The sequence below is a fragment of the Bombina bombina genome, chromosome 5, assembly GCF_027579735.1.
Source record: "Bombina bombina isolate aBomBom1 chromosome 5, aBomBom1.pri, whole genome shotgun sequence".
Lineage (NCBI taxonomy): Eukaryota > Metazoa > Chordata > Amphibia > Anura > Bombinatoridae > Bombina > Bombina bombina.
Window position 1 is genome coordinate 171,008,167 of NC_069503.1, and position 26,538 is coordinate 171,034,704.

A 26,538-nucleotide genomic window follows, 5' to 3' on the forward strand; every position below is an offset into this window, starting at 1 on the left:
CTCTTTGCCATTTCCTGTTGGGGAAGAGAATATCCCACAAGTAAGGATGACGCCGTGGACCGGACACACCTATGTTGGAGAAATTAGGCATTTACGGTCCCTTTAAACAAGGCATCCTCCCGTTACTCACCTAACCACTCACCTTTCTATTTATATATGCAATAAAAAAAAAACTGATGAAAAATAATGGCATTCTGAAGACAATTTATAATCCGTCACCCTTTTCCCACAAAACATACCCAATATATATTAAGCATGTAGAACAATACAGATACCTTTAATAACTTGGTCCGGCTGTGAGCACAGTGGACTCAGAGGTGTGCTACAGTCATTCTCATAGTCCCCAGATGTTCTGAAGGGCACAATACCTTTGATAGGCTAAAAGAAAACTATGTCAGGATTAACATTTATGTGGATGTACAGCTGAACTAAACAACATTAGTTACCATTCAATTCAGTGTTATTACCCCCTTTGTTATAAGCCAGTAATTTTACAAGTCCAACATTTATTAACAATTATATAGCTTGCAATTATTAATGTATTACTCTACACCAGGAGTTTTCAAAGTCGTAAGCAATGGGCCTCCCCCTTGTCTAAATTTACAAGACAGTTCATACCTCACCCATAATATATGTCACTATTTTTTCTTATTAAAGACATTTGTAATATTTATTTTTAGTTGCAATCTTGGAAATTTGCAATGGATTCAGAGCACACAGATCTTAAGAGCTGATTCTCCTCAACCAAAAGAGTGCTTCAATCACATTTCAATTTGCACTTTGTTACTCCTGTGTTAAACACAAGTTACTGACCAAGACAACAAACACTAAGCAGTCACTGAGCAATTTTGACCTCAGTTCCTTTCTTCCACCTACAACCAGCTCTTTGCCTTATTCTACAAAAAAATGTCAAGCATCATCATCTCTTAAAACCCGTTCTATGTTTTGCCAAAGTGAGGTGCTGCTTGTGGTTTCCATAGGATAGTGCAAAGTGTCACTGTTCCTTATATGTGTGCCTCCCCTTATATGCTCTCGTGCCCCTTGAGGAGGCCCGACGTACACTTTGAAAACCTCACCTCTACACTATCATAAAATGATTTTGGGGGTAAATTTAAACAAGAAGCTTAGGAGACACTGCAATTAAACTTAGACAAGTTTATTGATAAACAAAATTATATGAAAGTCAAAATGAACCTTTATGAATTAAGTTACACATTTTTACTTCTATTATAAAATTTACTTTGTCGTCTTGGTTAAAAAGCATATGTGCATATCCTCAGAAGCATTGCATATTTGTTTCCAGATGTTGGGTCACCAGATATGTTCAGCTAGTTCACAGTAAGTGCTTTGCTGCTCTGAACATATTACAGCATTTTCTTTTTGCACTTTTATCTGTTCACCAATACAGCTTATGGTAATAGTCTAGTGAACAGTGTGTCCCTAGGGATGAGTTTCAAAATAAAATTAAACAGTTTTTACTCCATGTTTATTCAAGTAAAAATATTTAACATGTTTAGTTTTATTTAACATGCATGCTTTATTTTGATGTCAACTTATAGCAGCAGTTTGAAACTATGTATAACATTCTTGTAATCACTCCTGCCATAAGGACGTACACATTCCTGAGTCAGCAGTGTTTGCACACGTTTGCCTACCTAGGATTATGCTTTAAAGTGAAAGTAAATCCTAGCATTTTACAAATGCTAGGATTTACTATTGAAACAAATAAAGGGCACTTTCATTCATGAAGTATAAGATAGCTCTAGAACTAGAAAGCTCCTTATGGCTGCAGCGACAAATGAATCGCCGCTCCTAGAGCAGCCCACGGCTAAAAAAATTTTTGGCTAAGAGGTGAGGTTTTCACCTCTTAGCAAATATCCGTGTGCTAAATCCGACTTGGCGCTCATGGGAGCCGGATTTACCGCACGGCTATTGGCTAAGAGGTGAAAACGTTTTTAGCCATGCGCTGCTGTAGGAGCTAAGAGCGGCGATCGATTAAATCAAATAAAGGAGCTTTCTACATGAAGTATCTTATACTTCATGAATGAAAGTGCCCTTATTTGTTTCAATAGTAAAGCCTAGCGTTTGTAAAACGCTAGGATTTACTTTCACTTTAACAAAGCAAATTTGATTATAAAAGTAAAAAATTGGAACACTGTTTAAAATTAATCAACTTAAATCATGAATGTGTAATTTTGACTTTACTGTCCCTTTAAACCAAATAAGCCTTAAATATTCCTCCTGTACTCTCTTTCTGCTTTTATCAATGTCCTTTTCTCCAAAAGTGAAAGAAAGAGGATTGCCAATTAACTAATAAGTGTGTGAAATAAAGCACTACAAAACGTTCCTTACCCATTTATTTACTGTTGATTTTGTTGTTGAAACCCAAAGTGCCAATGGTGGTTCTACAGACCTATCTAGTTCCATCTGGAAAGGGAAACACAGAAGTCAATTACAGTTGCTGCCACGTTTATTTGGTTTCATAGCCAGGGGGTGTGCATCTATTTAAAATCCAAATGAAAAATATAGAGTTAAATATCTTGTTTTAGGTAACAGAAAAAAACAAAAAAGTTTTCACTGGCCACACAGCAAAAAAAATAAAAAATAAAAAAATATGAAGCTAGTCATTGAACAGTTTGGACACCATAGTGGAGGGGTATAAAAAGCAGATATACACAAATGTTAAGAGGGAAAAGAGGTTTTAAAGCATATATGTTAGAGAACGGGGTTATATATAAAGAACATGTTAATTAAAACATCAACAAAACATAACTTAAATATATAAATAAAAAAAAAAAAGAGAAAAAATATAACATACTTTTAAAACTGGTGCTTTTTCTTCACATATAAGCAACCGAATATCAGGGTTTCTTAAGTCTGTACAGTATATCTTTCTGTCTCTTCCTCCAGAGTATACATGGGTAAAGCCTTCATTAACCTGCAGAGCCCAAACACCTTCATCATGGACTCTGTAGGTTGCTATACACCTTTGTTGACCAAGAGACCAAAGACGAATTGTCCCATCAGAGCTACCTGAAAGACACTGAAAGTTTGACTCTAATCAGAAGAAAACAAAAAACTATATTGATACAAGGTAGAAGCGGTACAATGCTGACCACAGGTCCACTGCGCACCAGGGATATGACCCATTTCTCTCTCTACTGGCTCTAACATTTACTGTTAACTTGTTTTAAAAACAATGCACAAAACTTTCAATAGAGAGAGAGAGTGTGTGTGTGTGTGTGTGTGTGTGTGTGTGTATGTGTGTGTGTATATATATATATATATATATATATATATATATATATATATATATGTATATGTGTGTGTGTGTGTGTATCACATGGAGGCCACAGATCAATATTTTAGAAGCCCTAATGGCCATATATCAATTTCCAAATTTGATAATACAAGTAAATCAGAACAATGTTTAAAATTATATGCTCTATCTGAATTAAGAAAGAAAAAGGTTGGTTTTACGTCCCTTTAATAAAGTAAACTTGAACATATGACTTTGTATTTATAGAACTGTGTGCTACTAGTAATGTTCTTATTATATATGTTCTTCCCATAAAACTTGTTCTTTACATACCGTTTCATCTTGTGCTTCTCCACCTGCCCCCCTTCCTATTCTCTTTTTTTCCCCTTTACTTTCCAATGTTACGTGCGGAATCCAATCAAATGTGTTGCTGTACAACTTGCCGTTTCCAATGCTTTGTAGGATATAAGGGTGAAACACGCATGCGCGTTATCTATAATTCTCATCGCCGCTTATAGCGCACATCGGGCAATACGGGTAGAACAGGTGGGACCACCCTACACGTCACTACAATGAAGAAAACAACGATTTAGGGGGTGGATGGAAGGATCATGATTGATGGTTTATGAAAAATAATATTGCGGTTTGCTTTGAGATATTATTATGTATCTATTAAGATAGTTTAATAGTGGTATTGATTACCATCACTGTATATATTCAGCTGTAAATTTTATACCCCCATTATGAATTGTAAAAGGTCATAAAGAGCTATCTAATTTAAATCAGGGAAAAGGTGTATTGCAGCCATCTCTGAAAGCTTCCCTGACACTTTGATCACATAGATTGTTCTTTACTACCCTACACATTGTGGTTTGGACAGCGGATTGTCCCCCCCCCACCTCCGGTTGGCTGGATTATGTTAGAGCAGCCATGGGCAGACTACTAAAGCTCTAGAACTGACTGGTATGACCAGAGGAAAACGCAGAACATACAAAACTTACAATTGTCTGTACCTAAAAAACAGAATTTATGCTTACCTGATAAATTACTTTCTCCAACGGTGTGTCCGGTCCACGGCGTCATCCTTACTTGTGGGATATTCTCTTCCCCAACAGGAAATGGCAAAGAGTCCCAGCAAAGCTGGTCACATGATCCCTCCTAGGCTCCGCCCACCCCAGTCATTCGACCGACGGACAGGAGGAAACATGTAGGAGAAACCATATTATACCGTGGTGACTGTAGTTAGAGAAAATAATTCATCAGACCTGATTAAAAAACCAGGGCGGCCGTGGACCGGACACACCGTTGGAGAAAGTAATTTATCAGGTAAGCATAAATTCTGTTTTCTCCAACATTGGTGTGTCCGGTCCACGGCGTCATCCTTACTTGTGGGAACCAATACCAAAGCTTTAGGACACGGATGAAGGGAGGGAGCAAATCAGGTCACCTAAATGGAAGGCACCACGGCTTGCAATACCTTTCTCCCAAAAATAGCCTCCGAAGAAGCAAAAGTATCAAATTTGTAAAATTTGGCAAAAGTGTGCAGTGAAGACCAAGTCGCTGCCTTACATATCTGGTCAACAGAAGCCTCGTTCTTGAAGGCCCATGTGGAAGCCACAGCCCTAGTGGAGTGAGCTGTGATTCTTTCAGGAGGCTGCCGTCCGGCAGTCTCATAAGCCAATCGGATAATGCATTTAAGCCAAAAGGAAAGAGAGGTAGAAGTCGCTTTTTGACCTCTCCTTTTACCAGAATAAACAACAAACAAGGAAGATGTTTGTCTGAAATCTTTAGTAGCCTCTAAATAGAATTTTAGAGCACGGACTACGTCCAAATTGTGTAACAAACGTTCCTTCTTTGAAACTGGATTCGGACACAAAGAAGGTACAACTATCTCCTGGTTAATATTTTTGTTGGAAACAACTTTCGGAAGAAAACCAGGCTTAGTACGCAAAACCACCTTATCTGCATGGAACACCAGATAGGGCGGAGAACACTGCAGAGCAGATAACTCTGAAACTCTTCTAGCAGAAGAAATTGCAACTAAAAACAAAACTTTCCAAGATCGTAACTTAATATCTATGGAATGTAAAGGTTCAAACGGAACCCCTTGAAGAACTGAAAGAACTAGATTTAGACTCCAGGGAGGAGTCAAAGGTCTGTAAACAGGCTTGATCCTAACCAGAGCCTGAACAAATGCTTGAACATCTGGCACGGCTGCCAGTCTTTTGTGAAGTAAAACAGATAAAGCAGAGATCTGTCCCTTTAGAGAACTTGCAGATAATCCTTTCTCCAAACCTTCTTGTAGAAAGGATAGAATCTTAGGAATTTTTATCTTGTTCCATGAGAATCCTTTAGATTCACACCAACAGATATATTTTTTCCATATTTTATGGTAAATTTTTCTAGTTACAGGCTTTCTAGCCTGAATCAGAGTATCTATTACAGAATCTGAAAACCCACGCTTTGATAAAATCAATCGTTCAATCTCCAAGCCGTCAGTTGGAGGGAAACCAGATTCGGATGTTCGAATGGACCCTGAACAAGAAGGTCCTGTCTCAAAGGTAGCTTCCATGGTGGAGCCGATGACATATTCACCAGGTCTGCATACCAAGTCCTGCGTGGCCACGCAGGAGCTATCAAGATCACCGAGGCCCTCTCCTGATTGATCCTGGCTACCAGCCTGGGGATGAGAGGAAACGGTGGGAATACATAAGCTAGGTTGAAGGTCCAAGGTGCTACTAGTGCATCTACTAGAGTCGCCTTGGGATCCCTGGATCTGGACCCGTAGCAAGGAACCTTGAAGTTCTAACGAGACGCCATCAGATCCATGTCTGGAATGCCCCATAATTGAGTTATTTGGGCAAAGATTTCCGGATGGAGTTCCCACTCCCCCGGATGGAATGTCTGACGACTCAGAAAATCCGCTTCCCAATTTTCCACTCCTGGGATGTGGATTGCAGAAAAGTGGCAGGAGTGATCCTCCGCCCATTGAATTATCTTGGTCACTTCTTTCATCGCCAGGGAACTCCTTGTTCCCCCCTGATGATTGATATATGCAACGGTCGTCATGTTGTCTGACTGAAACCTTATGAATTTGGCCTTTGCTAGTTGAGGCCAAGCTCTGAGAGCATTGAATATCGCTCTCAGTTCCAGAATGTTTATCGGGAGAAGAGACTCTTCCCGAGACCATAGACCCTGAGCTTTCAGGGATTCCCAGACCGCGCCCCAGCCCACTAGGCTGGCGTCGGTCGTGACAATGACCAACTCTGGTCTGCGGAAGCTCATTCCCTGTGACAGATTGTCCAGGGTCAGCCACCAACGGAGTGAATCTCTGGTCTTTTGATCTACTTGAATCGTCGGAGACAAGTCTGTATAATCCCCATTCCACTGTCTGAGCATGCACAGTTGTAATGGTCTTAGATGAATTCGTGCAAAAGGAACTATGTCCATTGTTGCAACCATCAATCCTATTACTTCCATGCACTGCGCTATGGAAGGACGAGGAACAGAATGAAGTACTTGACAAGAGCTTAGAAGTTTTGATTTTCTGACCTCTGTCAGAAAAATCCTCATTTGTAAGGAATCTATTATTGTTCCCAAGAAGGGAACTCTTGTTGACGGGGACAGAGAACTTTTTTCTTTGTTCACCTTCCATCCGTGAGATCTGAGAAAGGCTAGGACGATGTCCGTATGAGCCTTTGCTTTTGACAGGGACGACGCTTGAATCAGGATGTCGTCCAAGTAAGGTACTACTGCAATGCCCCTTGGTCTTAGAACCGCTAGAAGGGACCCTAGTACCTTTGTGAAAATCCTTGGAGCAGTGGCTAATCCGAATGGAAGTGCCACAAACTGGTAATGCTTGTCCAGAAAAGCGAACCTTAGGAACTGATGATGTTCCTTGTGGATAGGAATATGTAGGTACGCATCCTTTAAATCCACGGTAGTCATAAATTGATTTTCCTGGATAGTAGGTAGGATCGATCGAATAGTTTCCAATTTGAACGATGGTACCCTGAGAAATTTGTTTAGGATCTTTAGATCCAAAATTGGTCTGAATGTTCCCTCTTTTTTGGGAACTATGAACAGATTGGAATAAAATCCCATTCCTTGTTCTCTTATTGGAACTGGATGTATCACTCCCATCTTTAACAGGTCTTCTACACAATGTAAGAATGCCTGTCTCTTTATTTGGTTTGAAGATAATTGAGACCTGTGGAACCTTCCCCTTGGGGGTAGTTCCTTGAATTCCAGGAGATAACCTTGAGAAACTATTTCTAGCGCCCAAGGATCCTGAACATCTCTTGCCCAAGCCTGAGCAAAGAGAGAAAGTCTGCCCCCCACTAGATCCGGTCCCGGATCGGGGGCTATCCCTTCATGCTGTTTTGGTAGCAGTGGTAGGCTTCTTGGCCTGCTTACCCTTGTTCCAGCCTTGCATTGGTTTCCAGGCTGGTTTGGGTTGTGAAGTATTACCCTCTTGCTTAGAGGATGCAGAATTAGAGGCTGGTCCGTTTCTGCGAAAGGGACGAAAATTAGGCTTATTTTTAGCCTTAAAAGACCTATCCTGTGGGAGGGCGTGGTCCTTTCCCCCAGTGATGTCTGAAATAATCTCTTTCAAATCAGGTCCAAATAATGTTTTACCTTTGAAAGGAATGTTAAGCAATTTTGTCTTGGAAGACACATCCGCTGACCAAGACTTTAGCCAAAGCGCTCTGCGCGCCACGATAGCAAACCCTGAATTTTTCGCCGCTAATCTAGCTAATTGCAAAGCGGCATCTAAAACAAAAGAGTTAGCCAATTTAAGTGCTTGAACTCTGTCCATAACCTCCTCATACGAAGATTCTTTACTGAGCGACTTTTCTAGTTCCTCGAACCAGAAACACGCTGCCGTAGTGACAGGAACAATGCATGAAATTGGATGTAGAAGGTAACCTTGCTGTACAAAAATCTTTTTAAGCAAACCCTCTAATTTCTTATCCATAGGATCTTTGAAAGCACAACTATCTTCGATAGGAATAGTAGTGCGTTTGTTTAGAGTAGAAACCGCCCCCTCGACCTAGGGGACTGTCTGCCATAAGTCCTTTCTGGGGTCGACTATAGGAAATAATTTCTTAAATATAGGGGGGGGGGGAAAAGGTATGCCGGGCCTTTCCCACTCTTTATTTACTATGTCCGCCACCCGCTTGGGTATAGGAAAAGCGTCGGGGGGCACCGGAACCTCTAGGAACTTGTCCATCTTACATAATTTCTCTGGAATGACCAAATTGTCACAATCATCAAGAGTAGATAACACCTCCTTAAGCAGTGCGCGGAGATGTTCTAATTTAAATTTAAATGTCACAACATCAGGTTCAGCTTGATGAGAAATTTTTCCTGAATCTGAGATTTCTCCATCAGACAAAACCTCCCTCATGGCCCCTTGAGATTGGTGTGAGGGTATGTCAGAACAGTTATCATCAGCGTCCTCTTGCTCTTCAGTGTTTAAAACAGAGCAATCGCGCTTTCTCTGATAAGTAGGCATTTTGGATAAAAGATTTGCTATGGAGTTATCCATTACAGCCGTTAATTGTTGCATGGTAATAAGTATTGGCGCACTAGATGTACTAGGGGCCTCCTGTGTGGGCATAACTGGTGTAGACACAGTAGGGGATGATGTAGTATCATGTTTACTCCCCTCATTTGAGGAATCATCTTGGGCAATATCATTATCTGTGGCATTACTGTCCTTACTTTGTTTGGACACTATGGTACAATTATCACATAAATTTAAATGGGGAGACACATTGGCTTTCATACATATAGAACATAGCTTATCTGATGGTACAGACATGTTAAATAGGCTTAAACTTGTCAACAAAGCACAAAAAAACGTTTTAAAATAAAACCGTTACTGTCACTTTAAATTTCAAACTGAAAACACTTTATTACTGAATATGTGAAAAAGTATGAAGGAATTGTTCAAAATTCACCAAAATTTCACCACAGTGTCTTAAATCATTAAAAGTATTGCACGCCAAATTTCAGAGCTTTAACCCTTAAATTAACGGAACCGGAGCCGTTTTCAAATTTAACCCCTATACAGTCCCAGCTATATGCTTTGCTGAGACCCAACCAAGCCCAGAGGGGAATACGATACCAAATGACGCCTTCTAGAAGCTTTTTTAGTGATTCTTAGATCCTCACACATGCATCTGCATGCCTTGCTCTCCAAAAACAACTGCGCAGTAATGGCGTGAAAATGAGGCTCAGTCTATAACTAGAAAGGCCCCCAGACTAAAAAAGGTGTCCAACACAGTGCCTGCCGTTTTTTAAACGTTCCCCAAGATTATAATGTCAATTATTAGCTAGAATCTGCATAATATGCCCCAATAAAGCAATCGTTTTAGCCCATAAAAATGTCTACCAGTTTTTAAGCCCTTTTTTAAGCCCTTTATTCTTTTATATTTGACTAAGAAAATGGCTTACCGGTCCCCATGAGGGGAAATGACAGCCTTCCAGCATTACATGGTCTTGTTAGAAATATGGCTAGTCATACCTTAAGCAGAAAAGTCTGCTAACTGTTTCCCCCAACTGAAGTTACTTCATCTCAACAGTCCTGTGTGGAAACAGCAATCGATTTTAGTTACTGTCTGCTAAAATCATCTTCCTCTTACAAACAGAAAACAGAATTTATGTTTACCTGATAAATTACTTTCTCCAACGGTGTGTCCGGTCCACGGCGTCATCCTTACTTGTGGGATATTCTCTTCCCCAACAGGAAATGGCAAAGAGCCCAGCAAAGCTGGTCACATGATCCCTCCTAGGCTCCGCCTTCCCCAGTCATTCGACCGACGTAAAGGAGGAATATTTGCATAGGAGAAATCATATGATACCGTGGTGACTGTAGTTAAAGAAAATAAATTATCAGACCTGATTAAAAAACCAGGGCGGGCCGTGGACCGGACACACCGTTGGAGAAAGTAATTTATCAGGTAAACATAAATTCTGTTTTCTCCAACATTGGTGTGTCCGGTCCACGGCGTCATCCTTACTTGTGGGAACCAATACCAAAGCTTTAGGACACGGATGAAGGGAGGGAGCAAATCAGGTCACCTAGATGGAAGGCACCACGGCTTGCAAAACCTTTCTCCCAAAAATAGCCTCAGAAGAAGCAAAAGTATCAAATTTGTAAAATTTAGTAAAAGTGTGCAGTGAAGACCAAGTCGCTGCCTTACATATCTGATCAACAGAAGCCTCGTTCTTGAAGGCCCATGTGGAAGCCACGGCCCTAGTGGAATGAGCTGTGATTCTTTCAGGAGGCTGCCGTCCGGCAGTCTCGTAAGTCAATCTGATGATTTTTTTAAGCCAAAAAGAGAGAGAGGTAGAAGTTGCTTTTTGACCTCTCCTTTTACCAGAATAAACAACAAACAAGGAAGATGTTTGTCTAAAATCCTTTGTAGCATCTAAATAGAATTTTAGAGCACGAACTACATCCAAATTGTGCAACAAACGTTCCTTCTTTGAAACTGGATTCGGACACAAAGAAGGCACGACTATCTCCTGGTTAATGTTTTTGTTAGAAACAACTTTCGGAAGAAAACCAGGTTTAGTACGCAAAACCACCTTATCTGCATGGAACACCAGATAAGGAGGAGAACACTGCAGAGCAGATAACTCTGAAACTCTTCTAGCAGAAGAAATTGCAACCAAAAACAAAACTTTCCAAGATAATAACTTAATATCAACGGAATGTAAGGGTTCAAACGGAACCCCCTGAAGAACTGAAAGAACTAAATTGAGACTCCAAGGAGGAGTCAAAGGTTTGTAAACAGGCTTGATTCTAACCAGAGCCTGAACAAAAGCTTGAACATCTGGCACAGCTGCCAGCTTTTTGTGAAGTAACACAGACAAAGCAGAAATCTGTCCCTTCAAAGAACTTGCAGATAATCCTTTCTCCAAACCTTCTTGAAGAAAGGATAGAATCTTAGGAATTTTTATCTTGTCCCAAGGGAATCCTTTAGATTCACACCAACAGATATATCTTTTCCATATTTTATGGTAGATTTTTCTAGTTACAGGCTTTCTGGCCTGAACAAGAGTATCAATGACAGAATCTGAGAACCCTCGCTTTGATAAAATCAAGCGTTCAATCTCCAAGCAGTCAGTTGGAGTGAGACCAGATTCGGATGTTCGAACGGACCTTGAACAAGAAGGTCCCGTCTCAAAGGTAGCTTCCATGGTGGAGCCGATGACATATTCACCAGGTCTGCATACCAAGTCCTGCGTGGCCACGCAGGAGCTATCAAGATCACCGATGCCCTCTCCTGATTGATCCTGGCTACCAGCCTGGGGATGAGAGGAAACGGTGGGAATACATACGCTAGTTTGAAGGTCCAAGGTGCTACTAGTGCATCTACTAGAGTCGCCTTGGGATCCCTGGATCTGGACCCGTAGCAAGGAACCTTGAAGTTCTGACGAGAGGCCATCAGATCCATGTCTGGAATGCCCCACAACTGAGTAATTTGGGCAAAGATTTCCGGATGGAGTTCCCACTCCCCCGGATGAAATGACTGACGACTCAGAAAATCTGCTTCCCAATTTTCCACTCCTGGGATGTGGATTGCAGACAAGTGGCAGGAGTGAGTCTCCGCCCATTGAATGATTTTGGTCACTTCTTCCATCGCCAGGGAACTCCTTGTTCCCCCCTGATGGTTGATATACGCAACAGTCGTCATGTTGTCCGATTGAAACCGTATGACTTTGGCCTTTGCTAGCTGAGGCCAAGCCTTGAGAGCATTGAATATCGCTCTTAGTTCCAGAATATTTATCGGGAGAATAGATTCTTCCCGAGACCAAAGACCCTGAGCTTTCAGGAGTCCCCAGACCGCGCCCCAGCCCACCAGACTGGCGTCGGTCGTGACAATGACCCACTCTGGTCTGCGGAAGCTCATCCCCTGTGACAGGTTGTCCAGGGACAGCCACCAACGGAGTGAATCTCTGGTCCTCTGATCTACTTGTATCGTCGGAGACAAGTCTGTATAATCCCCATTCCACTGACTGAGCATGCACAGTTGTAATGGTCTCAGATGAATTCGCGCAAAAGGAACTATGTCCATTGCCGCGACCATCAAACCTATTACTTCCACGCACTGCGCTATGGAAGGAAGAGGAACAGAATGAAGTACTTGACAAGAGTTTAGAAGTTTTGATTTTCTGGCCTCTGTCAGAAAAATCCTCATTTCTAAGGAGTCTAATATTGTTCCCAAGAAGGGAACTCTTGTTGACGGAGATAGAGAACTTTTTTCTACGTTCACTTTCCACCCGTGAGATCTGAGAAAGGCCAGGACGATGTCCGTGTGAGCCTTTGCTTGTGGAAGGGACGACGCTTGAATCAGAATGTCGTCCAAGTAAGGTACTACTGCAATGCCCCTTGGTCTTAGCACCGCTAGAAGGGACCCCAGTACCTTTGTGAAAATTCTTGGAGCAGTGGCTAATCCGAACGGAAGTGCCACAAACTGGTAATGCTTGTCCAGAAAGGCGAACCTTAGGAACCGATGATGTTCCTTGTGGATAGGAATATGTAGATACGCATCCTTTAAATCCACCGTGGTCATGAATTGACCTTCCTGGATGGAAGGAAGAATTGTTTGAATGGTTTCCATTTTGAACGATGGAACCTTGAGAAACTTGTTCAGGATCTTGAGATCTAAGATTGGTCTGAATGTTCCCTCTTTTTTGGGAACTATGAACAGATTGGAGTAGAACCCCATCCCTTGTTCTCCTAATGGAACAGGATGAATCACTCCCATTTTTAACAGGTCTTCTACACAATGTAAGAATGCCTGTTTTTTTATGTGGTCTGAAGACAATTGAGACCTGTGGAACCTCCCCCTTGGGGGAAGCCCCTTGAATTCCAGAAGATAACCTTGGGAGACTATTTACAGCGCCCAAGGATCCAGAACATCTCTTGCCCAAGCCTGAGCGAAGAGAGAGAGTCTGCCCCCCACCAGATCCGGTCCTGGATCGGGGGCCAACATCTCATGCTGTCTTGGTAGCAGTGGCAGGTTTCTTGGCCTGCTTACCTTTGTTCCAGCCTTGCATTGGCCTCCAGGCTGGCTTGGCTTGAGAAGTATTACCCTCTTGCTTAGAGGATGTAGCACTTGGGGCTGGTCCGTTTCTGCGAAAGGGACGAAAATTTGGTTTATTTTTAGCCTTGAAAGACCTATCCTGAGGAAGGGCGTGGCCCTTACCCCCAGTGATATCAGAAATAATCTCTTTCAAGTCAGGGCCAAACAGCGTTTTCCCCTTGAAAGGAATGTTAAGCAATTTGTTCTTGGAAGACGCATCCGCTGACCAAGATTTTAGCCAAAGCGCTCTGCGCGCCACAATAGCAAACCCAGAATTTTTCGCCGCTAATCTAGCCAATTGCAAAGTGGCGTCTAAGGTGAAAGAGTTAGCCAATTTGAGAGCATGAATTCTGTCCAAAATCTCCTCATAAGAAGAATCTTTATTGAGCGCCTTTTCTAGTTCATCGAACCAGAAACACGCTGCTGTAGTGACAGGAACAATGCATGAAATTGGTTGTAGAAGGTAACCTTGCTGAACAAACATCTTTTTAAGCAAACCTTCTAATTTTTTATCCATAGGATCTTTGAAAGCACAACTATCTTCTATGGGTATAGTGGTGCGTTTGTTTAGAGTAGAAACCGCCCCCTCGACCTTGGGGACTGTCTGCCATAAGTCCTTTCTGGGGTCGACCATAGGAAACAATTTCTTAAATATAGGGGGAGGGACGAAAGGTATGCCGGGCCTTTCCCATTCTTTGTTTACAATATCCGCCACCCGCTTGGGTATAGGAAAAGCGTCGGGGGGCCCCGGGACCTCTAGGAACTTGTCCATCTTACATAATTTCTCTGGAATGACCAAATTCTCACAATCATCCAGAGTAGATAACACCTCCTTAAGCAGAGCGCGGAGATGTTCCAATTTAAATTTGAATGTAATCACATCAGGTTCAGCTTGTTGAGAAATTTTCCCTGAATCTGAAATTTCTCCCTCAGACAAAACCTCCCTGGCCCCCTCAGAATGGTGTAGGGGCACTTCAGAACCAATATCATCAGCGTCCTCATGCTCTTCCGTATTTTCTAAAACAGAGCAGTCGCGCTTTCGCTGATAAGTGGGCATTTTGGCTAAAATGTTTTTGATAGAATTATCCATTACAGCCGTTAATTGTTGCATAGTAAGGAGTATTGGCGCACTAGATGTACTAGGGGCCTCCTGTGTGGGCAAGACTGGCGTAGACGAAGGAGGGGATGATGCAGTACCATGCTTACTCCCCTCACTTGAGGAATCATCTTGGGCATCATTTTCTCTAAATTTTGTGTCACATAAATCACATCTATTTAAATGAGAAGGAACTTTGGCTTCCCCACATACAGAACACAGTCTATCTGGTAGTTCAGACATGTTAAACAGGCATAAACTTGATAACAAAGTACAAAAAACGTTTTAAAATAAAACCGTTACTGTCACTTTAAATTTTAAACTGAACACACTTTATTACTGCAAATGTGAAAAAGTATGAAGGAATTGTTCAAATTCACCAAAATTTCACCACAGTGTCTTAAAGCCTTAAAAGTATTGCACACCAAATTTGAAAGCTTTAACTCTTAAAATAACGGAACCGGAGCCGTTTTTATGTTTAACCCCTATACAGTCCCTGGTATCTGCTTTGCTGAGACCCAACCAAGCCCAAAGGGGAATACGATACCAAATGACGCCTTCAGAAAGCCTTTTCTATGTATCTGAGCTCCTCACACATGCATCTGCATGTCATGCTTCTCAAAAACAACAATACAGTAATAGAGGCGCGAAAATGAGGCTCTGCCTATGATTAGGGAAAGCCCCTAGAGAACAAGGTTTCCAATACAGTGCCTGCCGGTTATTTTACATAATTCCCAAGAATAAAATAATTCCTCAAAGCTATGAAGTATTAAAAATGCTTATATATCAATCGTTTTAGCCCAGAAAATGTCTACCAGTCTTAAAAGCCCTTGTGAAGCCCTTTATTCTTATGTAATAAAAATGGCTTACCGGATCCCCTAGGGAAAATGACAGCTTCCAGCATTACATAGTCTTGGTAGAAATGTGTCATACCTCAAGCAGCAAAAGTCTGCTCACTGTTTCCCCCAACTGAAGTTAATTCCTCTCAACAGTCCTGTGTGGAAACAGCCATCGATTTTAGTAACGGTTGCTAAAATCATTTTCCTCTTACAAACAGAAATCTTCATCACTTTTCTGTTTCAGAGTAAATAGTACATACCAGCACTATTTTAAAATAACAAACTCTTGATTGAAGAATAAAAACTACATTTAAACACCAAAAAACTCTAAGCCATCTCCGTGGAGATGTTGCCTGTACAACGGCAAAGAGAATGACTGGGGAAGGCGGAGCCTAGGAGGGATCATGTGACCAGCTTTGCTGGGCTCTTTGCCATTTCCTGTTGGGGAAGAGAATATCCCACAAGTAAGGATGACGCCGTGGACCGGACACACCTATGTTGGAGAAATCTTCATCCTTTTCTGTTTCAGAGTAAATAGTACATACCAGCACTATTTTAAAATAACAAACACTTGATAGAAGAATAAAAACTACATTTAAACACCAAAAAACTCTTAACCATCTCCGTGGAGATGTTGCCTGTGCAACGGCAAAGAGAATGACTGGGGTGGGCGGAGCCTAGGAGGGATCATGTGACCAGCTTTGCTGGGACTCTTTGCCATTTCCTGTTGGGGAAGAGAATATCCCACAAGTAAGGATGACGCCGTGGACCGGACACACCAATGTTGGAGAAAAGACCTTACGGATACTATGACCAGTGCAGCATTTCTTTTGAGAGCTATAGAGAACTTGCTAGTGGAGCATTTAAAAAGCTTCAGAATCTCCGAGATGTTCCTCCCCGAACTTATGGCTGCAGCGACAATGACACCTGAAGCAGACCAGAGGGCTAATGATAGGCAACAAGCACTTGATAACACACTCGAAAAGACCCTGCCAGACACAAAAAAGGTACCAAACTAGGTAAACCCTTTATTTTGTTACCTGTAGATACAGTCTGTATTGGTTATAAGACAACAAAAAGTATCAGTGCACATCTAACCACTTAAGTCCACTCTTTCATGGTATATTTGTATATGCTTCTGTCTGTCAAATATACTTACATAGCTTCTAATAAGATTGGGATAAACATTTCGCAATAATATTGGCTTATATTTGAGCTGCAAAAACAAATATACTTATATCTGCTAAATATACTTACATAGTTCAAATAAAATTGGGATTAACATCTCGCAATAATATTGACTTATATTTATGCTGCAAAAAATTGCCTGTTAAATATGCTTTTAAATTTAAATAAAAACTTCTGTCTTCCCAATCTTATTAGAAGCTATGTAAGTATATTTGACAGACAGAAGCATATACAAATATGCCATGAAATAGTGGACTTAAGTGGTTGGACGTGCACCGATACTTTTTGTTGTCTTGTCGTCTTGTATTTGTTTTGGTCACTTCGGTAGCACTCCCACAATATGTGTGCTAAGATCAAACAGTCCTTTTGTGGTGTGCTTAACCAAAAAAAAAACCTTTGTTATATCTTTGAATAGGGAGCTGACCAAATCCCTCCCCTTTGGTTAATGCACGCCACCCAGCCCAGGTGTGTTCCAGATAAATTGCGATATACTTAGGAAGCTAGAAAGCTTCACACTGTGTAGACATGACTTGCTGCAGTGTGGAAACTGGTTAGTGTAGGACCAGTCTAATATGGGACACCTTGTAAGTGGTGACTGGCTTAGCAGAATATGATCATATTGTGTGACTAAGATCCCTATTTTATTTAAATAGGCAATTTTTTGCAGCATAAATATAAGTCAATATTATTGTGAGATATTTATCCCAATCTTATTTGAACTATGTAAGTATATTTAGCAGACAGAAGTTTTTATTTAAATTTAAAAGCATATTTAACAGGCAATTTTTTGCAGCATAAATATAAGTCAATATTATTGCGAGATGTTAATCCCAATTTTATTTGAACTATGTAAGTATATTTAGCAGATAGAAGTATATTTGTTTTTGCAGCTCAAATATAAGCCAATATTATTGCGAGATGTTTATCCCAATCTTATTAGAAGCTATGTAAGTATATTTGACAGACAGAAGCATATACAAATATGCCATGAAAAGAGTGGTTGGATGTGCACCGATACTTTTTGTTGTTTTGTAACTGTTTTGGTCACTTCGGTAGCACTCCCACAATATGTGTGCTAAGATCAAACAGTCCTTTTGTGGTGTGCGTAACCAAAAAACACCTTTGTTGTATTGGTTATACCCCCCACCCCCCACACCTGTCAATTACATAAGTGAGGAGAGAAAGAGGTTGACCTTTACCCAGCAGGAGGTGATAGTGGGGAATGCCCAGCAGCAGATGCAATCACGCTCATTTTACTTTATTCTTCAAGTAAATTGAAGCAAACCTAGCTTTAGAATTGGACTCTTTCTTGCAAATTTAGTACAGTTTGACACTCTCACAGGGCCCTTGAACAGATCTCTGGTGAGTCACTCTACTAAACAGGAGAAGCTGTTTGGGTGAACTGGTGTAGGCTGAGACATCATAGCGGGGCCTCTACTATTTTGCTTGCAAGCAGTGCTCCTTAGAAGCAGAACATATTTATTAAAGATTTACAAGAGGCGCCAGCCCACTCTAAGCATTTCGTAAAGACACAGTCCATGATTAAATAAATTATAAATGAGGGTTGATTCGCTGCATCCAATTTTAAAATTTGTTTTACCCATTTTTAATTTTAACTTATAAGAGTATATATTTCATTAAATATTAAACGGATGGTACACCACATATTAGGGGTATCCTGTCCAGTGTATTCACTGGAATATGACATTGATGTCTATTGCTTGATACACAGCACCATTTGAGCTAGTAATAAGCGTATAAAAATAAAAGGTCATACGCCATATCTTTTTTTTTTAGAAAAGCGTGTCCCTCCAAATTTATTTGTAGTGCCATTGGTTCCCTCACTTACCCTTTTTGATATGGCCCTTACTTACCTTTTAAAGCTGTGCTTTAACATGCTTGTCTTGATTTATCCCATTACCCTGCCTCTAGATGGGGGGGGGGGGGGGGGGTGACGACAGACTAGAGGAGGACAGTATTTACACTTTGGCCTCTCATATACTTAAATTGTGATTAATACAGTAGGCAGATACTGCACTATCAACCTATAATAGAATTGCTCTAATAGATATCTGAGTATCAATATGATTTAAAAGTAATTTTTTTCCTTGTACTTTAGTCAAAGCTAAGGGACAGCATTTTTTTAGATAATCTGTATGCTAAGGTTCTTGATGTTTTCTCATGTTAGCTAAATAAGTCACTATTAAAGGGACACTGAACCCTTTTTTTTGTGATTCAGATAGAGCATGAGATTTTAAGCAACTTTCTAATTTACTTCTATTATCAAATTTTCTTTATTCTCTTGGTATCTTTATTTGAAATGCAAGAATTTAAGTTTAGATGTCGGCCCATTTTTGATGAACAACCTGGGTTGTCCTTGCTGATTGGTGGATACATTCATCGAACAATAAAAAAGTGCTGTCCAGAGTTCTGAACCCAAAAAAAGCTTAGATGCCTTTTTTTCAAATAAAGATAGCAAGAGAACGAAGACAATTTGATAATAGGATTAAATTATAAAGTTGCTTAAAATTGCATGCTCTATCTGAATCATGAAAGAAAAAATGTCGATACAGTGTCCCTTTAAGAGTAAGGATCTTTGTTTCCACTTAAACATTCTCCTTATTTCTAGATTTTTATAATATGGCAATTAGTTATGTATGTCTCAGTTTCCATACGCACAAGGGTGTGAGTATAAAAACAGAATTTATGTATACCTGATAAATTTCTTTCTCCTACGGTGTGTCCGGTCCACGGCTTCATCCTTACTTGTGGGATATTCTCATTCCCTACAGGAAATGGCAAAGAGAGCACACAGCAAAGCTGTCCATATAGCCTCCCCTCTGGCTCCGCCCCCCAGTCATTCGACCGACGGTTAGGAGAAAAAGGAGAAACCATAAGGTGCCATGGTGACTAGTGTACAAAAAATAAAAATTTTAAACCTGACTAAAAGCCAGGGCGGGCCGTGGACCGGACACACCGTAGGAGAAAGAAATTTATCAGGTAAACATAAATTCTGTTTTCTCCTACATTAGTGTGTCCGGTCCACGGCTTCATCCTTACTTGTGGGAACCAATACCAAAGCTTTAGGACACGGATGAAGGGAGGGAACAAGTCAGGTAACCTAAACGGAAGGCACCACTGCTTGCAAAACCTCTCTCACAAAAATAGCCTCCGAAGAAGCAAAAGTATCGAATTTGTAAAATTTGGTAAATGTATGCAGAGAAGACCAAGTCGCTGCCTTACAGATCTGTTCAACAGAAGCCTCATTCTTGAAGGCCCATGTGGAAGCCACAGCCATAGTAGAGTGAGCTGTAATTCGTTCAGGAGGCTGCCGTCCGGCAGTCTCATAAGCTAATCGGATGATGCTTTTTAGCCAAAAGGAAAGAGGTAGCAGTAGCTTTCTGACCTCTCCTCTTACCAGAATAGACGACAAACAATGATGATGTCTGTCTGAAATCCTTTGTTGCTTCTAAATAGAATTATAACCACATCTAGGTTATGTAACAAACGTTCCTTCTTCGAAACTGGATTCGGACACAGAGAAGGAACAACTATTTCCTGGTTAATATTCCTGTTGGAAACCACCTTTGGAAGAAAACCAGGCTTGGTACGTAAAACTACCTTATCTGTATGAAAAACCAGATAGGGTGAAGTACACTGCAAAGCAGATAATTCAGAAACTCTTCTAGCAGAAGAAATAGCAACCAACAACAGAACTTTCCAAGATAGTAACTTAATATCTATGGAATGTAAAGGTTCAAACGGAACCCCTTGAAGAACTGAAAGAACTAAATTCAGACTCCATGGAGGAGTCACAGGTCTGTAGACAGGCTTAATTCTAACCAATGCCTGTACGAACGCCTGAACATCTGGCACAGCTGCCAGACGTCTGTGCAACAAGACAGACAGAGCAGATATCTGTCCCTTTAAAGAACTGGCTGACAGACCTTTCTCCAGACCTTCTTGGAGAAAGGAAAGAATCCTTGGAATTCTAATTTTACTCCATGAGTAACCCTTAGATTCGCACCAATAGAGATATTTCTGCCATATCTTGTGGTAAATTCTCCTGGTTACAGGCTTTCTAGCCTGAACCAGAGTATCTATAACAGATTCCGAAAACCCACGCTTAGATAGAATCAAGCGTTCAATCTCCAAGCAGTCAGCTGCAGAGAAACTAGGTTTGGATGTTCGAATGGACCTTGCACTAGAAGGTCCTGTCTCAATGGTAGCTTCCATGGTGGAGCCGATGACATATTCACCAGGTCTGCATACCAAGTCACGCAGGAGCTATTAGAATCCCCCGAAGCCTTCTCCTGTTTGATCCTGGCTACTAGCCTGGGGAGTAGAGGAAACGGTGGAAAGACATACGCTAGATTGAATGACCAAGGCGCCACTAATGCATCTAACAATGTCGTCTTGGGATCCCTGGACCTGGACCCGTAGCGTGGAACCTTGGAGTTCTGACGAGATGCCATCAGATCCAGATCTGGAATGCCCCATAGTTGAGTTATCTGAGCAAAGACCTCCGGGTGAAGTTCCCACTCCCCCGGATGGAAAGTCTGACGACTCAAATAATCCGCCTCCCAGTTGTCTACTCCTGGGATGTGAATTGCAGATAGATGGCAGGAGTGATCCTCCGCCCATTTGATGATCTTGGATACTTCTCTCATCGCCAGGAAACTCTTCGTTCCTCCCTGATGATTGATGTACGCTAAAGTCGTCATGTTGTCCGACTGAAATCTTATGAATTTGGCCTTCGCTAGTTGAGGCCAAGCCAGGAGAGTATTGAATATCGCTCTTAATTCCAAAATGTTTATCGGGAGAAGAGATTCTTCCCGAGACCATAGACCCTGAGCTTTCAGGGAGTCCCACACCGCGCCCCAGCCTAGGAGACTGGCGTCGGTCGTGACAATGATCCACTCTGGTCTGCGGAAACTCATTCCCTGCGACAGGTGATCCTGAGCCAACCACCAGAGAAGCGAGTCTCTGGTTTTCTGGTCCATTTGAATCTGGGGAGACAAGTCTGCATAATCCCCATTCCACTGTTTGAGCATGCACAGTTGCAATGGTCTTGAATGAATTTGAGCAAAAGGAACCACGTCCATTGCCGCAACCATTAGTCCTATCACCTCCATGCACTGAGCTATGGAGGGCTGAGGAATGGATTGAAGAACTCGACAAGCGTTCAGAAGCTTTAACTTCCTGATCTCTGTCAGAAAGATCTTCATTTCTACGGAGTCTATTATTGTTCCCAGAAAGGGAACCCTTGTGGATGGGGACAGAGAACTTTTTTCTATGTTCACCTTCCACCCGTGAGACCTGAGAAAGGCTAAAACAATGTCTGTATGAGCCCTTGCTTTGGAAAGGGACGACGCTTGTATTAGAATGTCGTCTAGGTAAGGTGCTACTGCAATGCCCCTCGGCCTTAGCACCGCTAGAAGGGACCCTAGCACCTTTGTGAAAATTCTGGGAGCAGTGGCTAAACCGAACGGAAGAGCCACAAACTGGTAATGCTTGTCCAGAAAGGCGAACCTCAGGAACTGATGGTGATCTTTGTGGATAGGAATATGCAGGTACGCATCCTTTAAGTCCACGGTAGTCATGTATTGACCCTCCTGGATCGTTGGTAAAATTGTCCGAATGGTTTCCATTTTGAATGATGGAACTCTGAGGAATTTGTTTAGGATCTTTAAATCCAGAATTGGCCTGAAAGTTCCTTCTTTTTTGGGAACTACAAACAGGTTTGAGTAAAAACCCAGACCTTGTTCCGCTGTTGGAACTGGGTGTATCACTCCCATCTTTAATAGGTCCTCTACGCAACGTAAGAATGCCTGTCTCTTTATCTGGTCTAAAGATAAGCGAGACAAGTGGAACCTTCCCCTTGGAGGAAGTTCCTTGAACTCTAGAAGATACCCCTGAGAAACAATTTCTAGTGCCCAGGGGTCTGGAACATCTCTTGCCCAAGCCTGAGCAAAGAGAGAAAGTCTGCCCCCTACTAGATCCGGTCCCGGATCGGGGGCTACCCCTTCATGCTGTCTTGGTAGCAGCAGCAGGCTTTTTGGCCTGTTTTCCCTTGTTCCAGCCTTGCAATGGTTTCCATGCTGGTTTAGGCTGGGAAGTGTTACCCTCTTGTCTAGAGGCTGCGGAGTTAGAAGCCGGTCCGTTCCTGAAATTGCGAAAGGAACGAAAATTAGACTTATCTTTTGCTTTGAAAGGCCTATCCTGTGGAAGGGCATGGCCCTTTCCCCCAGTGATGTCTGAAATAATCTCCTTCAATTCCGGCCCGAAAAGGGTATTACCCTTGAAAGGAATATTAAGCAATTTTGTTTTGGACGACACATCCGCCGACCAAGATTTTAGCCAAAGCGCCCTGCGCGCCACTATTGCAAAACCTGAATTTTTCGCCGCTAATTTAGCCAATTGAAAAGCGGCATCCAAAATAAAGGAATTAGCCAACTTTAGTGCGTGAATTCTGTCCATGACCTCATCATATGGAGTCTCCTTTTGGAGCGAATTTTCTAGTTCGTCGAACCAAAAAGACGCCGCCGTGGTGACAGGAATAATGCACGAAATTGGTTGAAGAAGGAAACCTTGCTGAACAAAAATCTTCTTAAGCAATCCTTCCAATTTTTTATCCATAGGATCTTTGAAAGCGCAACTGTCCTCTATAGGAATAGTTGTACGCTTAGCTAACGTTGAAACTGCCCCCTCTACCTTAGGGACCGTTTGTCATGCATTCCTTCTGGGGTCGACAATGGGGAACATTTTCTTAAATATAGGAGGGGGAACAAAAGGTACACCTGGCTTCTCCCACTCCTTAGTCACTATGTCCGCCACCCTCTTGGGTATCGGAAACGCATCAGCGTGCACTGGGACCTCTAAAAATTTGTCCATTTTGCATAACTTCTCTGGAATCACCAAAGTATCACAATCATCAAGTGTAGCTAGTACCTCCTTAAGCAGAGCACGGAGATGTTCTAGCTTAAATTTAAATGCCACGATATCAGGTTCTGCCTGCTGAGAAATTTTTCCTGAGTCAGAGATTTCTCCCTCGGACAGACCCTCCCTCACTGCCAACTCAGATTGATGTGAGGGCATAACAGATAAATTATCCTCTGCGCCTACTTGCTCATCCTCTGTATTTAAAACTGAGCAATCACGCTTTCTAGGAAATGCTGGCAGTTTGGATAAAAGAGCTGCTAGAGAATTATCCATTACTGCTGTTAATTGTTGCATAGTAACAAGCATTGGTGCGCTAGATGTACTAGGTATCGCCTGCGCGGGCAAAGCTGGTATTGACACAGAAGGAGAGGATGATGAACTATCCCCACTACCTTCATTTAAAGAATCATCTTGGGCAACATTATTAAATGTGACAGTACTGTCCTTTTTGGACGCCATGGCACAATTCGCACATACATTTAATGGGGGAACTACCTTGGCCTCCATACACACAGAACATAGGCTATCTGAAGGTACAGACATGTTAAACAGACTTAGGCAGGTTTTTAATGCAGTAAAAACAATTTTAAACAAAACCGTTACTGTCTCTTTAAATAATAAAAAGGGCACACTTTATTTCTGAATGATAAAAAAAAAAACTCAAAGAAATATCCGATCTTTATGAAATTTATACCCCAGTGTCTTAATGCTTTGAAAGTATTGCACACCAATTTTCAAGCCACTTAACCCCTAAATGTCCAAACCGGAGCAAAAATAACAATTAACAGGTTAAAACACACTACAGCCGGGGGCGGAGCCAGCAGCTCATAAGAATGGACGCACTTTCACATTGCTCCTGCATTTATGACCTTACAGAGGACTCTGGACTATGGTTCTAATTCAAATATTTTATATGGAACTCTCTAATATCTACTAGGATTCACACCATGCCTTTAGTGTGAGTTAACTTTGACGACTAGCGAGATTTTGTCAGGTTAAGTCTGAGGCCCGCTTCGACAATTCATAGCAGGCGGCCATCTTTACAGCAACGAAGCTATACCAGCCCCTCTGGACATACGCTGAAACCAGCAGCCCACAATATTCCTCTCCTGCCTACCTAGCAGTCTAACACCTGAATCCAACATGTCGGATGTTAACCGGATCCTTGCAGAATTACGCTGCATACTGAGAGAGCACCATGACGCACTTGAAAAGTCTCTGTATGTGGCGTCTAAATCTGAGGACATCGACACCTCTAAATCAACAGCGCAACTTGAATTTACCTTCAGGGAAAATGTGGCAGGCGGCTCTCAGGAGTTTGTTACGGCGGAGGAGGTCATTACCGCTGTGGGAGCAGTCCTATACAGAGCGAGCCCAAAGCGCAGCATAGACACAGACGCTGCCGCGACTCAGCCGGCTCTCACATCTAACCCAACAGCTGCAAAGTTAGCACCTGGAGACCAGAGAGAGATACAGCCACAACTGCAAGCACTCTTGGGGTTCACAGGGGTTCTCCCAAGTGCTAAAATATGGGCAATTGAGAGTGGGCCATGTGTCATGCAAAGACCGGATCCATCTGAAGGTGATGGGTGCATGATGATTAGTATGTTGCTTAATGCGTACCCATGTTCTTCATCTCCCTTCTCGCTGGACTTGTGCCCTGGGATTATGGCAACAAAGCATAGGAGAGGTATTGGTTAGGAACGGTCACATTCTTTTTGTGCTGATAGCATATGACGACCTCTCTAAGTCTGAACATTTAACTCCCTCTATCTGATGGTACTGTTTGACATGTTCCTGTATAATACCGTCCACTACTGCACCGTATATCCCCAAGTGTGGACCTACAAAAGTATACGCTCACAGACTAAGGCTAGCAGTTCCCCAGAAGACCTGTGTGAGCCCTGTTGTGTTTTTTTCATTATCTTATTATTTTCAATGTGTATATATAGCTCCTCTCCAGCAGCATTTATTTTACTGCACGTCAGATTAAAGTCTGTTATAATGCACACCCTGTTACAAATGTATTCTACGCAGCTTTATCTTTGAAATCTAGGCATCATTGCTGTGTGATGAAAATATTAGGGGTCGCTACATGCTCTGCTCTACTTAAAAGCTTGCTAAGCTTGGCATTTAGTTATTTCCTGCGCATATCTTGCATGTGCTGTATTAGTGGTCGCTACATGCTATGCTCTACTTAAAAGCTTGCTAAGATTGGCATTCAGTTATTTCCTGTGCATATCTTGCATGTGTTGTATTAGTGGTCGCTACATGCTATGCTCTACTTAAAAGCTTGCTAAGCTTGACATTCAGTTATTTCCTGCGCATATCTTGCATGTGTTGTTAGTTTCTGTTAGATATGAGCATTCTATTGTACTTTTCATTGTGTTATTAATAGTACACTATTTCCCATTTATTATATGGTTCGAAAGGTTGACCTTTATTATGCTTAATGTTCATAGTCATCTGACATGCAAATGTTACAGCACCTATATATGTGTATGAATGCTGACTATTTCAGGTGCCAACAATTTTTTGCCGCAAACCTTGTAAAATTATAGCTAACCCCCCTCTACATAGTGCGTGCTTAAACCTACAGTTTAACTACCTCTATGGCTAAGATCACTAACCGACTTCTCATAGACCCCTCAGCAACAGCTACCATCCCCGCATAGACATAAAGACCACCCAGACTTTAATTGCACTATACTACAATTAATACAAAGGGTTTTGAACATATCATTCAATCAAGTTGAGGGGGGCGAGTGAACAACTTGCGGGAATAACTCATCTATACATATAAGAGTTGTGCCTGTTGTCTGGACATAGGGCCCGTGCCTGGATGGCAGTGCATAACAGCCATAAGCTTGTAAAACAGCCATTTTCCCTATTCTTATTATAATGCCCTTCATAAAGTCTGTTAAGCCTTAGTGTATGTTATGTTCTACAGTCTCCCACATGTCACTACAGGTACGGTACTTCCTGTAGAGGTTGGGATATCTATCAAGCCTGGTCTACAAATGTATATACTTATTATGACTGGTCCTACCAGCTAATGTCAGATAGTAAGGGAATTCTTGTCCCCGATTTCGTTTATTTAAATCTAACTCC

At 41.7% G+C, this 26,538-nt stretch overlaps 1 protein-coding gene across 1 annotated transcript in view; it reads right to left on the minus strand.

Annotated features, from left to right (window-relative positions):
* Positions 1–249: 249 nt before the first annotated feature.
* WDR48 (WD repeat domain 48) overlaps positions 250–26,538 on the minus strand; it is a 128,021-nt gene continuing 101,732 nt past the window's right edge. The window contains exons 8-10 of the mRNA XM_053715666.1: positions 2,819–3,043; positions 2,353–2,427; positions 250–378 (exon numbers count right to left, since the gene is read on the minus strand). Of these exons, the coding sequence (XP_053571641.1) occupies positions 250–378; positions 2,353–2,427; positions 2,819–3,043 (429 nt within the window). The remainder of the gene's footprint in view (positions 379–2,352; positions 2,428–2,818; positions 3,044–26,538) is intronic.